Source organism: Chelonia mydas, chromosome 4 (assembly GCF_015237465.2).
Source record: "Chelonia mydas isolate rCheMyd1 chromosome 4, rCheMyd1.pri.v2, whole genome shotgun sequence".
Taxonomy (NCBI): Eukaryota; Metazoa; Chordata; order Testudines; family Cheloniidae; genus Chelonia; species Chelonia mydas.
This window is the reverse complement of record NC_057852.1, coordinates 110,493,287-110,508,283: the sequence shown is the minus strand read 5'-3', so window position 1 is coordinate 110,508,283 and position 14,997 is coordinate 110,493,287. Positions and strand designations below refer to the sequence as shown.

The window sequence follows — 14,997 nt, the reverse complement described above, 5'->3', positions numbered from 1 at the left end:
AGAAATATTGAGGATAATAGCTGTTTAACTTGTTCATGTTAGCTGAAGGATATTTTTAAAATATAATCTGGATGTTATATTTTTGTGCAAAATGGAAGTTTCCTAAATAAAACCTTGAATAATAATTTATGTTTTCTTCTACTGTCCTACTCTTTTGTATTATGTAATTAAGTTTTCAGTTCATTTTTAGTAACATGAACTAAAGTTTGGTGATTGTTCTGATAACTTTTCTTTAACAGAAAGAAAAGAAAAAGACAATGAAACAAATGATATATACATAGACACACACTTATGAGTGAAACTCTTGAGGAAAGCAAAATATAAACTGAATCTGTGTGTCAGTATATACTGTACAAATATGTTATAAAAAATAATCTGCCTTGATAGAAGAGATTTTTTTCAGTTATTCCTTTTACAAATATTAAAAAAATATTAAATGCTGCTTACCCAGACACTGAATTTTCAGATGATGATGGATCATATGTTGACTCTTCCAGCCGTGCGCTTTTCTTTGTAGAGAGATCTAGCACTCCATCCCCTGTAATAAAATAGTCATAATAATTTAAGAATTTAAGGATTTTTTGGAATTCTGTTACTAAATTTTTATACACATAGCATAACTTTTTAATATACAATCTATGTTGTAATATTTTCTGACATCTTGGTTCCATTAACAGTGTGAAATGTTGAGGAGTTAACTTTTTGCAAAATTCATTTGTAAAAGTTAAACAAGATTTTTTTAAAAAAAGATGAGTCAAAATAAAAAGTGGGCCTATTGTCATACATAGGAACCAGAGGGCTTAAAAATAGATATTTATTAGGCCATAAAATGGAATTCTCATCCCTTGTTTCTTCTACAGATATACTCCAAGATTACACTTGCCATTTCAAACAGACCAATAAGCCATAAGTAATAATGGTTTGATATGTGGGTCATAAATCTGAACATATGTAGTTCAAGATCAAGTTCATATTAATAAATAGCAGATCCGTGATACACTAGTAATACAAAGATCCAAAATGACGATGATATCTGTGTGTTTGGGGGACAAGGTCCATGAAAGAACAAAAAGAAAAGGAGTACTTGTGGCACCTTAGAGACTAACAAATTTATTTGAGCATAAGCTTTCGTGAGCTACAGCTCACTTCATCGGATGCTGCTACTCTGAAATGAAAGAACAGTTATTTATCCTACAGGAACTGTGTTTTTTCAAGATGTTGTAATCAGTGAGGATCCCAGTGTAGGTGCGCATGAGCCCTATGCATGCAAAACCCAATTCTTTTAGCTAGCAGTGTTTATCAGAACTGCACGTGTTCCCACATGAAGGCGCACAGGATGGGGTGACCGCCAACCCTCCCTCAGTTCCCTTGCATTTCAAAGCCTGTGTTTGCCAAGAACTCCTGAAGTGGGGATGGAGGGTGGGTTGTAGCAGCCACATTGACTACAACATCTCGAAGAACCAGCTACAGTAGGGTAAGTAATAGTTTGTTATTCTTTGAGTAAATGTCAGTATGGACCCCACTGTAGGTGACTAGTAAGCAATATTCTCCTGAGATAGTGGGATTGAGGAGTCTCCACAGATGAAACAGAGACTGTAGTATCACTCTTCTGAACTCGGTATCTGCCATGGCTGCCATGTCAAATGCATACCGTTTAACAAAGGTCAGTGGGTTACTTGCAAATCTATAAGACTGGTGCATTTCTGAAGCAGGCCAATGATGATGTCTCCTGTACTTCAGTGGAGTTGTGTCCTAATGTTTGGGGGGAAGGAGGGCATCTAGTAACAGATGGAAATGCACTGTATTTCATTTGGAAAGTTTCTGTGAAGAGATCACCAGGCCTTTCTATACACCCGAATCAGCCACAAAGAGACAGTGAGAGCCAGAAGGGTTTAGTCCTGTCTAGGTAGTAAAGTAGAAGCTCTGGAGACATCCAAGGTGTGATGTTTTTTTTCTCCTGCAGAAGAGAGGTTTTGGAAAGAAGACCAGTAAGGTAAGTAACTGATTCAGTTGGTATTTTGAGATTACCTTGGGAATTAATTTAGGGTGTTGTCTCATTACTATATTGTCCCTGTAAAATACAGATGGTCCAGCTATAAGGATTTGGATCTCACAGACTTTGTGCCAATGTAACAGCAACGAAGTAGAATGTTTTGAAAGATAGAGGCTTGAAGGGAGTCACCAGGAGATACAGGAGAATCACACTGAGGTCCCAGGAAGCAGTCTGGTCTCTAAATGGAGGGTAGGCATGAAAAAGGTCCTTGATGAATCTTGACACTGCAGAGTGTAAGAAAAGTGAATGCAACTGAACTGGTGTATGATATGCTGATATTGCTAAGTGGACTCAGAGAGCTTAATGCAAGTCCTGATTGTTTCAAGAGCAGCATGTAGTCTAGGATCTTTGGAATCTGGGCTTCAACCAACTCAGGTTGTTTTGGGCTGCCCATATGGAAACCTCTTCCATTTGCAGAGCAGATACTTCTAGTGGAAACTTTCCTGATGTGGATAAGAACTGCCTGGAGCATTCTCTATCAGTAGTGCTCATCCGGCCAGCACCCAGGCAGTCAGGTGTATTGACTGCAGGTCTGGATGTTCTGAGATATTGTGTTCACACAAAGAGGAAAAATGAATGGGAGATTGACTGGACATATGGAGTAGGTCTGGCAGCCAAAACGGTCTTGGCCAGTATGAGGAGATCCTGATAGTGGTGGCCTTGTCCCATCTGATCTTTGATATTATTATGGTAATCAGGGGGGTTAGTGATAAGGTGCAAAGGAGAGCTTGACACCAGCAGAGTAGAAAGACATCTGGCAGAGATCCCAGGCTCACACTACCTCTATAGTAGAAGGTGTTGCATTTGACATTATCTGCGGCGGCAAACTGGTCTTTGGTCAGAACCCCCCCTGGCTGGAATATCATGTCTAGGATGAATTTCCAGTGACTACTGCTGGTTGGTTATCACGTCTCTGCTTAAGAAGTCTTCAAGGTAATTGCTGACCCCTGGAAAGTGCAGGGCCAGTGGGAGCTCGGGGGGTTTACTCTGTGTTGGTGACACCATTCCCAGAACTCGATGGCTTCCAGGTAAAGTGAGATCTACCAAGGGCCTCCTTGTTTGTTGACACTGCGCATCACAGATGTACTGTCCATCAGGATTTGCTCTACAGAATTCTGTCGAACTGACAAGCATGCTATACAGGCCAATCTGATGGCTCTCAGCCCTAGGACGTTCACATGCAATTTCTTGCAATTGAGGTGATTCAGGTGGGCCTCCAACCTCTCACTTTTGCATCCATATTAAGTATAGTTTGCACAGGAAGGAGTTGAGAAACATACCCTTATCTCACATTCAAGGGGGTCATCAGGTGAGTTCTCACAGGATTTGAAGTGTTACAGTGGCCAATCTGTTCATATTGTTTTTGTCTGGGGAATACACTGTTCTTTGATGGTGTTGTGGTGACCTCAAGCAAAGTATGGCAAGCACATCATGTATGTACACAACATATGACCTAGTAATCCCATGCAAGCACGAACCATCGTAGATGGTCTTGACCTTATTTCATGTATGATTGATCAAAGGGAACAGAATCCGTCCTCTGGCAGATATGATCGTGCTGACAGAGTCAGATAGGGTCTCCTATGAAGCCTATCATCTGGGATAGAGTGAGAGAGGACTTTTTGTAGTTCACCATTAGCCCTAACTGAGACAACAAGGTGAGGATTCAAGCTACGATTATCTTGGTCACGTCATGAGGCTTGTCCTTGATCAGCCAGTTGTCCAGGTACAGGTAGATGTTTCCTTAGATGTGCCACTACCACTGTCAGGCACTCGGTGAATACTCTTGGAGCAGTGGAGAGTATGAAGGGTAGCACCTTGTTTTGGTAACGATTGAATCCTAATGTTAATCTGAGGTACTTCCTTTGGGCAATATGCAAATTCATGTCCTGCAAGTTAAAAGCCATGAACCAGTCTTGATCTTGGTGCGATAAAATGACGGAAGCAAGTGTTACAATCCTCAAAAAGAAAAGGAGTACTTGTGGCACCTTAGAGACTAACCAATTTATTTGAGCATAAGCTTTCGTGAGCCCATGAAAGCTTATGCTCAAATAAATTGGTTAGTCTCTAAGGTGCCACAAGTACTCCTTTTCTTTTTGCGAATACAGACTAACACGGCTGTTACTCTGAAACCTGTTACAATCCTGAATCTGAGGCATCAAACATATGTGTTGAGCCTCCTCAGGTCTAGAACAAGACGAAGGACCCTTTTTTCTCTCGAATGAGGAAATACCAGGAGTAGAAGCCTCTTTCCCAGTACTCCTAAGACACCTCTCCTATGGCATCTAGACAGGGCAACGAGGCCATTTCTGTTTGTAAAAGGCTCTCAAGAGAAAGGTCCCTGAAGATAGATAAGGAAGGGGGGTGGTGGTGTAAAGGGAAAGAAACTGGATGGTATGTCCACAGGTGACAATATCCAGCACACACTTAGTGGTGGTAATGTCTGATCTTGCCTGATGGAAAGAGGCAAGGAGGCTTCCAAAAGAAGCGCTCTGTTGACAGTTTGCAGTGCAGCTCTCAACTGAGTGGTCAAATTTACTGGTGCGTGCACGGAGCACTGCATGGCTGGAGTGGAGGAAGGGGAGGTTACGTATCTTATAGTAACTGGAGATTCTTTGAGATGTGTGGTCCCTATCTGTGTCCACTGTGGGATATGCATGCTCTCCATGCGCCCAGAGTTGGAGAATTCTGAACACAGTGCCCGCTGGCCCGTGCATATGCCCGTGGTCTCCTGGTGCATCCTACTGAGGACATAAATGGAGAGGTAGGCCGACTGCATCTCCAGTTTCTTCTCTACTGCAAATCCAAGTAACGTCCTAAACGTAGGGAAAGAAGGGTGGGTAGTGGTATACAGACCACACATCTCAAAGAACCTCCAGTTACTATAAGGTTAGAAACAACCCTCTTCTTCTTCAAGTGCTGGTCCTGGTGTGCTCCATTATGGGTAACTAACAAGCAGTACTCAAGAAGGCAGGTGGCAGACCATTTGAAGCTGTCCCAAAGGATGTCAGGGGCGGAGTCCTGTACTATAGCATAATGTCTCATGAACATATGGTTGGAAGTCCACATCGCTGCTTTACAAATGTCAACCAGAGGCACTTCCTGAAGCGATGCTACAGACATCACTTGTACTCTTGGTAGAATTCTCACTCTCTATCGGGGAGGAATGTGAGACGGATTGATTCTTACTCTATCAATTAAGAGCCACTTACTTACAGATCCTCTGAGAGGAGATATCTTGATCTCAGACTCTTTCTGCTACACCAATAAAGAGTCTGGGAGATTTTCTAAATCACTTGTGTCCTTTGTAGACAAAAGGCAAGAGCATATTGTACATCAAGGGAATGACACCACCTCTCTTCACGATGTACGTGGTTTTAGAAAAAATGAAGTTAAGTAGATTGATTTTGGAGTTTCACATAACCCAACCAACTTGGGAATGAATTTAGGATGTAGCCATAAATAAACATTTTGCTTATGGTATACAGTGTATGGCGGATCTGCCACTAGGGCTCCCACCTCACCTACCCTTCTGGTGGAGGTGGTGGTCCCAAGGAATGCAACTTTCATAGATAGGTGAGACATGGAACATGAAGCTAATGGCTCGAATGGAGGCTTAGTAAGAGCTGACAGATTCAAGTCTCAATGACGGGGAGGGTTCCTTATTGGTGGAAAGGTTCTAATTAGGCTCTTAAGAATCTGATAGTCAACAGCTGAGTGAAAACCAAATAACCATCTGCTGGAGGATGGCATACTGTCATGGCCAGGTCATGGGCAGCCAGACCTAGTAGTCAAAGCCAGAGTCCACAATCACAAGACAAGCGTCAGGAGTCAACTGGGTCAGGATACGGGGAAGTCAGAAGCAAGAGACAAATTGGAGATCAGAACCACAAGTTGGATGCCAAGAGTCATGCCGGGTCAGGATGTCAGGAATTCAAGCTAGGGGAACAGGAGCAGGAAGCACAAGTCACACATAGTCCAGAACAGCATGGAGCCCAGTTGTTCAGACAGCTTCCTGTTTTTGCTGCTGCCATAAGTAGGGCCAGTCAGGTGCTCTGAGACTCAACCAATAGCACTGCATGGGAGGAGGTTTAACCTCGGGCAGGGTTTCGTGGGTCCTATATAATCAGCATCAGCAGGCTGCCAGGTGGAGGACTGGAGCTTGGCTGTTCCTATAAACCCTGGTAACCAGTTTCAAGACCCGTGGGTTCTGATATCAACCCCAACCCTAGGGGTGCTCTCCAGGAGATGTGGGCCTAAGGTTTCTCAGGGTGGCTCCTAGGGAAGACCCAAATCAGGGTGAAAGCATGAACATTTTCCGCAGGCTCCCAAGTGTGAGCCTCTGGGCCATAACCTTCCCAATCCATCAGGTACCATGATTTTCCCCATTTCATCTGAGGAGTCGAGGACTTCATGAACAATATATTCTTCCTGACCCTGTACTTGTACTGGTAGGGTGGTGATAGTGAGCTCTGAGAAAATGTATTCTCTTAGAAGTGAGACGTGGAACACAAGGTGAACTTCAAGGGATCAAGGAAGCTTGAAGGTGACCAGGTTGATTGGCCAAATGCGTTATGGGCTAAGGAACCAATAGTTTAGTTTCTGGGAGGGTCTGTCCATGGGGAAGTGTTCTCTTGAAAGCCATATCTTTTCTGCTACATAGTCGGCAGGGCCTGTTGTCTATATGCCTTTTGTAGTTCTCCTTTGCCTTTTCAAGATGCCACATCACCTCCTCTTGGATGTGATGTACTAGGTCTGAGGCAGATGGGTTGGAGGAGGATGTGGGTAGCTGTCAGTGAAATCAGAGATGGTACCCAGAGTTGATAAAGAAGGGGCTGTGGCTTGTGGATGCAAGGTCTGCATTACTGTCTGAGAACTCTGCATATGATAATAGTGAAAACCAGTCATCCTAGTGATGGCTCATGTAGCATTTTAATTATTGTTCAAGGATCTGATTGATTCTTTCCATTTGACTGGGGATATTATGCACAGGACTGGTGCACATGGATTCCTAAAAAAATTAGGGCCTCGTGCCAGAAGTGGGCAATAAATTGTGGTCTCCAGTGAGAGGTGATTATGATCTGGAAGGCCATGAAGACGGATTACACTGTTTATCCAGAGCCAGGCGATTTCTTCCACCAAGGGTAAGCCTGTGCAGGGAATAAAGTGCGCCATCTTAGAAAAGCAATCTACCACTCTCAGGATGGTCGTGAAACCACTGGATTCTGATAGTTCCATGTCAAAGTGAAAGGAAATGGCTTCCCAGGCTCAAGATGGGGTATCCAGAGGTTGGAGGGGATTGCAGGGTTTCTGGCTAGGGATCTTGGTGTGGGCACACGCCTGGAAGGAAACTTAAAGGTCTTTATTGTGAGGCACATTTGGGGCCACCAGAAGAAATGGGATGTTGATCATTGAGTTTTATATCACTCTAAGTGTCCTACCAAGGTGGAGTCATGGCATAGTTGAAGAAATGCCACCCTTGCAAGTCCTGGGGGAAAACACAGATACTGTCCCTCACAAATATGATCCTCTCCTGGGTATTGTGAGGTTCTCGGTTGACAATGGCTAACTCATCAAGTGGAATTCCAGAGACAGAAGCAAAATGGATGAGTATGAGTAGGTCCTAGCAGTGAGCTGCATTAAGAAAGTTATGAGACTTGAGAATGTGGGCTGGTTCCAAATTGGGCCTCATAGGTCAAAGTCGTATCTCTGAGACAAGGCATCAGCCTTGCCATTTCTGGTTCCAGGGTAGTAGGTCAAGGTAAAATTGAGCAGGGACAAGAACTGTGGGATATGCATGCTCACTGGCCCACTGGACCTGTGGTTGGTGCAGGGCCTTGGCCCTGCGCAGGTACTACAGGTTCTTGTGGTCCGTAAAACACTTGGACTGGATGACGGGCCCCTTCCAAGTAATGTTGCCACTCTTTGAAGGCAGCCTTAACTGCCTGGAGCATCTTGTCCAAGATCTCAGTTTCTATCAGCAAATGTAAGCTTCCTTGAGTAGTAGGTAATGGGATGCAGTGTTTGCTTGAGTTTATGCCTTTGGGAGAGCAGTTACCTGATCGCTGTTCTACAGATGTCAGCTTTCACAATGAAAGCTTGTGCCATGCTGGAGTGGGCCAATACTGGAGTAGTGATGAAGGCAAGTTTCAACTGCTCAAATGTGTGCTGGACTTCTGGTGACCAACAGAACTTGGCATTTTTTCAGAGTAGGGCAGTGAAGTTTATTTTGAAAAATTTGAAATGAACCTCTAGTAGAAGTTCACAAAGCCTAAAAGACCTTGTTGTTCATGAACATTATAGGAGCCTGCCTAGTTGTGGACAGCCTGGACCTTGCAAAAATCCAACCAGATGAAACCCACGAACTTGGTTGAGGTCTGATCAAATGTGCATGTCTCTTGTTTAGCGTAGAGAACAGGTGTTGTAGTCTCTCCAGGACAGTGGGGACATGAGTTGAATGTTTGTCTAGATCATCTGAGAAGATTAATATATCATCTAAGTACACTACCACAAACTGTTCCAGTAGGTCTTATAGCACATTGTTAATGAAGTGCTGGATTGTTGCTGGGGCATTAGTCAGTCTGAATGGCATAATTAAATATTCAAAGTGGCCGTAGCAGATCCAAAAGGCAGTTCCTATCTCTGATACGGATGAGATTGCAAGCTCTCCAGAGATCCAGTTTTGTGAATATGCAGGTAGCTCCCACGCAGTCCAACAAATCTGCTATCAGGAGTAGCAGGTAATGGTTCCAAATTATCTGATTTATGGCTAGGTAATCGACACAGAGGTGGAGGCTGTCATTTTTTATGAAAAATGATTTGCAGATGAACCCCCAGGCCAGATTCTCTTAGAGATTCTCACAATGCTGCCAGTTTAGGCTATGACACCGTGTATATCCACCCAAACAGCAGCTTTGCCCCGGCTGAAATTCTGTCGGGCAGTCGCAGTCTGCCTTGTATATGGGTCGGTTTTCTGCATTCTTCTTCTCAAAAGACATCAGTGTATTCATGGTACTTGGGGGGAGGAGAGGAGGGGTAAGTTCCATAGTTCCTCCAGTGGGTGTTCAATGTGGACAACTACGCCTATTTGAGCCTTCTGGGGTGTGGGTGCAATGTCTGCTAGTCCATGGCCATGCTGTCAGCAGAATTCCAATGGGAAGATAACTTTCTGTTCTTATCAGTGAATGAGGAGGTCATGAAAGGTCATGCCAAGGATCAGGTGAAAAAATGCAGGGAATAAATCACACCAAATTGTATTATTTCTCTGGCATCCAGAGGGAAAGTCTCCTCCAAAACTCTGTCTGAAGATAGTGGAGCGCTGTCAACCATTTCAATTGTTTGGGTATGACCTTGCGTAGCAGGGGAATCTATAGGGCTGAGCTGCAGCCATGAAATTGTCCGCTGCTCCTGAATTAATGAGGGTCTGTTGGAGGGGAATCTGTCAGGGATCCCATAGGATGTGAAGCTGAATACACACCTGCAAATGAGAAGCCCATGGATGGGGCTTAGTGTGCATATCAGTGAGGACTAGGGTATCAGGATATTCTCTTCTTTCAAGGTGCAGGCCAGTTCCCTCCACCAGGCCTGGGTCAGCTTGTTTTTCTGAGCTCTTCGGTGTTCATACTGGGTAGAATGAGATGGCATGGTCAGGTTCACCACAGAAGCAGCACAGGTTACACTGATGATGCCGTTCCTTTTCTTTATGTGAGAGTTGCCAATAAATCAGATTGGCATGCATGCATGAGCAACACAGAAGCTGGGGTCATGGTTCATGGTAAGAAAGGAGGTTGCCTCCAACTGCCTTATCCCTTTGTTCTTGCAGCTGATTACCTTCGCAGATAATGAGGTCCACACAAAAAAACCTCTTGGTGTCTCTACATGGGGCCAGTGCGTTTTTTATTTATTCCCATAAGCCCCATTGGAACTGATACAGCTCCTTTGTTCCACTCTGTATCCATTCTGATGCAACAGAAGTGCGCTGCACAGGAGGCCACTGGGTCTTGCCCCTGCTGGAGTCCCCTCAGGGTAACCTCAGCTGTCTGCACTAGGTGTAGGTGATCGAAGATGGCGGGCACTGATTGGAAAAAAGCATCCCAGTCTGACAGCACAGGGCTATGGCCTTCCAGGAAGAGGGAGGGCCAGTCTAAAACATCTCGTCAGCAGGCAGATTACCAGGGCCACCTTGGCCTGATCAGAGCCATAGATTTGGGGATGCATCAGAAACAGAAGGTGAAGCTGGTTCATGAAGCGCTGGAACTGCTGGCAGTTCCCATTAAGCCACTGGAGCAAGGGTGGTGGAGCCCCCTGTTTAGGGCAAAGCACGCTGGGTTCACAGCACAGTATTTTCAGTGCTGACCTGCCTCACTTGCAGCCGCTGGTTGTCCAAGATCAGCTGTGCAACTTGGGCCTGTAGTGCTTGATTATCCGTAAGGCTACGTTTTAGTCAAGGGTATTTTTAGTAAAAGTCATGGACAGGTCAAGGGCAGTAAATAAAAATTCATGGCCCGTGATCTGTCCATGAATTTTACTATATACCCCTAACTAAAACTTGGGCTGGGGGCCATGGGTGCTCTGGAGGGCGGGCTAGGGGCACTGCAGGGCGGTGGCCCGGGACCTCCGCTGCTGCTGGAGGAGGGGGGGGAACGGGAAGGCAGGTGGCAGCACATGGCCTGGGACCCTCACTGGTGCTGGGAGGGAGGGAGGGAGGGAGGGAGGAAGGGACCGGGTGGCAGCACACAAGCCAGGACCCCCGCTGGTGTTGGGAGGGAGAGAGAAGGGCCGGGTGGCAGTGTGCAACCCGGGACCCCTGCTGGTCCAGGGGAGGGAGGGTTGGCGGGACTGACAGGCTCCCTACCCGGCATGTCCCTGTAGCTCTTAGGGGGACAGGTGGCCAGGGGGGCTCTGTGCGCTGCTCATGCCAAAAGCGCTGGCTACGCAGCTCCTATTGGCCAGGAACCACAGCCAATGGGAGCTGCAGGAGAGCACATGCGAGTACAGGCAGCACACGGAGTCCCACCCGGCTGCCCCTCCCCCAAGGAGCTGCAGGGACATGCCAGTGGAAGCGGGGAGCCTCCCTCTCCCAAGTAAGCGCCATCATGCCAGTCCTGAGCCACCTCCCACACACCCAAACTGCTGCTGCCAGCTCAGGCAGCCCCTAAGCCAGCACCAGCCGCTGCAGAAGTCATAGAGGTCATGGAATCCATGACCTCAGTGACAAAAATGCAGCCTTAATTATCCGCCTGAAGGTGGAAGGCCCATTCAGGCAAGTCCAATGCTTCTAGGGGCTGCAGTGGTGCATCTGGGTCCATACTTCTCACACCAGGCTCAGTCCCCCAGGGTAACTGTGATCTGAACAAACTGTTATGGTTGGGTCATGGGCAGCCAGAGTCCATAGTCACAAGACAGGAGTCCGCTGGGCCAGGATACTAGGAGGTCAGAAGCAGGAGACAAACTGGAGTCCAGAACCATAAGTCAGGAACCAAAGTCAGGCCAGGTCAGGATACCAGGTGGACAGAGGCAGGAGACAAACTGGAGATCAGAAACACAAATCAGATGCCAGGAGTCATGCTAGGCTAGGATGCCAGGAAAATCAAGCCAGGGGAACAGGAGCAGAAAGCACAAAGCACACAGTCCAGAACAGGGTAAAGCCCAGTTGTTCGGATAACTTCCAGTTCCTGCTGCTGGCTTAAGTAGGGCCTGCAGGTCAATCAGCTTCTCTGGGACTCCACCAATAAGACGGCAGGGGCAGAGCTCAAACTGGGGCTAGGCTTCGTAAGTCCCAAGTAAGTGAGCATCAGCAGGCTGCTAGGTGGAGGGTTGGAGTGTAGCTGTTCCTATAAATCCTGTGGATCTAGATTTGAGACACGTGGGTCATGACACACACACTGATTGCTGCCAGTGGACTTGTACAGAACTAAAGGGAAAGGTCAGCCTTTTTGAGAGAAACTAGTCCAAAATGGAAGGAATAACCACTGACTGAGACCCCCAGATGGAGAAATGTTTCCACTTGGCTGAATAGGACTCCTAGTGCAGCTTCTTTCTATTGTTATTAAGCATGGTTTGTACAGCTTCTGAGCAGGAAAGTATTAGTGTTGATGCCCATCCAAAAACCAAGCTGTGAGATGAAGCTCTCGGGGTTGGAATGCTTGATCCTGCCTCTCTCCTGGGTCAAGAGATTTGAAAACTATTACATTCTGATCAGAGGACAGAATGACAGCTGTAGAAGGTTTGGTAACCAAAACTGTCTGGTCCAATGGGGGGCAATGAGGATGACATGTGCCCTTTCTTGACAAATTTTCTTCAAGACTCCAGGAAGGAGTGGTAAAAGAGGAAAGACATAGTTCAGATGATTTGGTTAGAGAAAATGGAGGACATCACCTTGAGTATGTAGCCTTTGAGCACCTCTGGAGCAATGTGTGTTGACTTTCTTGTTCATTTGAGAGGTGAACGGATCCCAGGTGGGAATCCCCCACTGAGCAAGAATGTTTACTACTGACTCACGCAATTCCCACTCGTGATCAGATGGCTAAATGCCTACTGAGGGCACCCATCGGCACGTTCTGTGGCCCTGGAAGGTAAGCTGCCAAAAATGTGATTTGATTCTTGATACATTAACTCCATAGGCTGAGTGCTTCCACGCAGAGGGGAACTGATCTCAGACCTATGTGTTTGTTGATGTAAAAGATGGTTGTGATATTGTCTGACATTATCAGAACATGGTTGGACCACGGGAATTGTAGAAAAACTTTGCAAGTTTCTCAAACTACCTTGAATTCCAGAAGGCTGATGTGCAGACGGCCTCTCAAGTGCCCTGAGTCATATGGTTGTCAGTGTGCGCTCCCCCCAGCCTAAGTGAGACACATCTGTAATGATCATCTTATCTGGTGAGGATGGTAGGAAGCAGATGCTCACGCACACCTGATGACGATCTTTCCACCATGTTTGAGATGCTGTTACTCTGGAAGGATCTTTTACCATGGTGTTCATGTTATGTTTGGTTGGTGAATACACAGCGTGGAGCCACACCTGAAGCCAAGGTAGGCAATATCTGGCAAATCCAGTAATGTAAGTACATGAAGCCATGTGCCCCAGAAGGGCAAGACAAGTTTTGATTGAAGCTCGAGAGTTGCATAAAACTTAATCAATCAGGTCTCTCATAGAGCAAAACCTGTCCTTTGGCAGATAAACTCTTGCTCTGACTGAATCTAGGGTAGCCCCTATGAAGTCTACAGTCTGCCTCAAAGTGAGAATAGACCTTTGCAAATTGACTGACTCCTAGAGAAGAAAGTAGTTGAAGCATTAATGAGGTTGACTTGTGGGCTTCCTCACAAGTGCTGACAACAAGAAGCTAATTGTCAAGGGAAGAAAATGAAACTGATCCATCTGAAATGAGCTGCTACTGCTAGGAAGATATTTGGTAAGGACTCTGGGGGCAGTGGGAAGGTCAAATGGGAGTGCTCTGTATTGGAAGTGGTCAGAGCTGACTATGAATCTGAGAAAATGTCTGTGTGTAGGGTGAATATCCACATGAAAATAAGCATACTTCATACTGACTGCTGTAAACCATGTGTCTTTTTCCAGGAATGGGATTACAGATGGCAGAGTGATCATGCAAAACTTCAGGTTGTGGATCAATCTGTTGACTTTGCGAAGATTGAGGATGGGTCTCCAGCCTCACTTCTTTTTGAGGATTAGGAAGTATGTAGAGTAAAAACCTTTCCTTTGGTGTTGAATAGGTACATGTTCTATTGCTCCTCATTGGAGGAGGCACTCCACTTCCTGTCTGAGAATCTGCTCATGAGAATGGAGATTTTGAAGGAGATACAGAAGTAAATTTGATCTTATTGCTATATTAGAGGACATCTAAAACCCACTTGTCCATTGTAGCGGCACTTCAGTTATGGAAACAGAGTGCTAAAGGACTCCCGAATGGTATGCAAGGATTGGGTAGTGGTAGTATTGTTAATGGTCTACATCTCTCAAACTCCTGTCAAAAGTATCTTTTCACCAGGGGATGGGATTGAGATGATACAGTAGGGAAATGATACAGAGTACTCTGCCTTTTACGAGGAGGGTCATAAGATAGCTAGAGATAAAACTGTTGAGATCCTGGTCTAGGTCTGTAAGATTGCCTGTAATATTTCCTTTTCAGGGCAGGTGTATATATTCCTAGGGAGCAGAGGATGACTCTAGAGTTCTTTACAGTGTGCAAAGACTCAAATGTCATTTCATTGATAAGGTGGGCTTCATTAAAGAACAGGTCCTCCATCCCAAGGTGCATAACCAACCTCACAGCACATTATGATGGCTATTGCCATCAACCAGGATGATGTGTCTGCTGCATCAACTGCTGATTCAAGTGCACTTCTGGCCACTAGCTTTCCTTCATCAGTAAGAGCCTGGAAATGAGCTCTGTCTTGTACTAGCTTGTCTACAAAATCCATAAATTTTCAGTAGTGTAGAGATAGGCCTACTTAGCCAACAGCACTTGTTAGTTCGCTGCACAAACCTTAAGGCTAATAGATGTGAACACTTTTCTTCCCAATAAGTCTAAACATTTAGCCTCCTTGTAGATTTAACGTGTTGCTGCCTAGATCTCTCCATGGCCACCTGGACCAACAAAAAGTTCAGTGTCATGTGGGTAAAAGGAATTGTACTCTCTTGGATGGGATAAAATATGGTTACAGACTAAGCTTTGTTGTCTGGAAGGGCTATACGGGATCCCATATTTTCCAACATGTTGCATCTGGAGAAGTTGTAGAGGTCCCCAAGGCAAGGGGAGTACCAGCTGGCCTAAGGTGAGTGTCAGAGGGGAAGCTGATACCAGGAAGCTCTGGATCTCCTGTGTGAACTAACAGATTTCAGAGGAGGAGATGGTGGCTGTTGTGGTGGCTCAGATTCTCCCAAACAAAAGAAAGGGTCTGGATCCACCAGCAGTGCACACA

At 45.7% G+C, this 14,997-nt stretch overlaps 1 protein-coding gene across 14 annotated transcripts in view; it reads right to left on the bottom strand.

The window, feature by feature from the left end:
- LCORL (ligand dependent nuclear receptor corepressor like) overlaps nt 1–14,997 on the bottom strand; it is a 183,669-nt gene that overhangs the window by 36,917 nt on the left and 131,755 nt on the right. For 13 of the 14 annotated variants that reach the window (XR_006290178.1, XM_043544599.1, XM_043544600.1 and 10 more), the window contains one exon: nt 448–538. The exons of the other annotated variant lie outside the window; for it this stretch is intronic. Coding sequence is in view for 12 of the 13 variants with exons in the window: in XM_043544599.1 (XP_043400534.1) it covers nt 448–538 (91 nt within the window). In the remaining variant the exon portion in view is untranslated. The remainder of the gene's footprint in view (nt 1–447; nt 539–14,997) is intronic. 14 annotated transcript variants of the gene reach the window in all.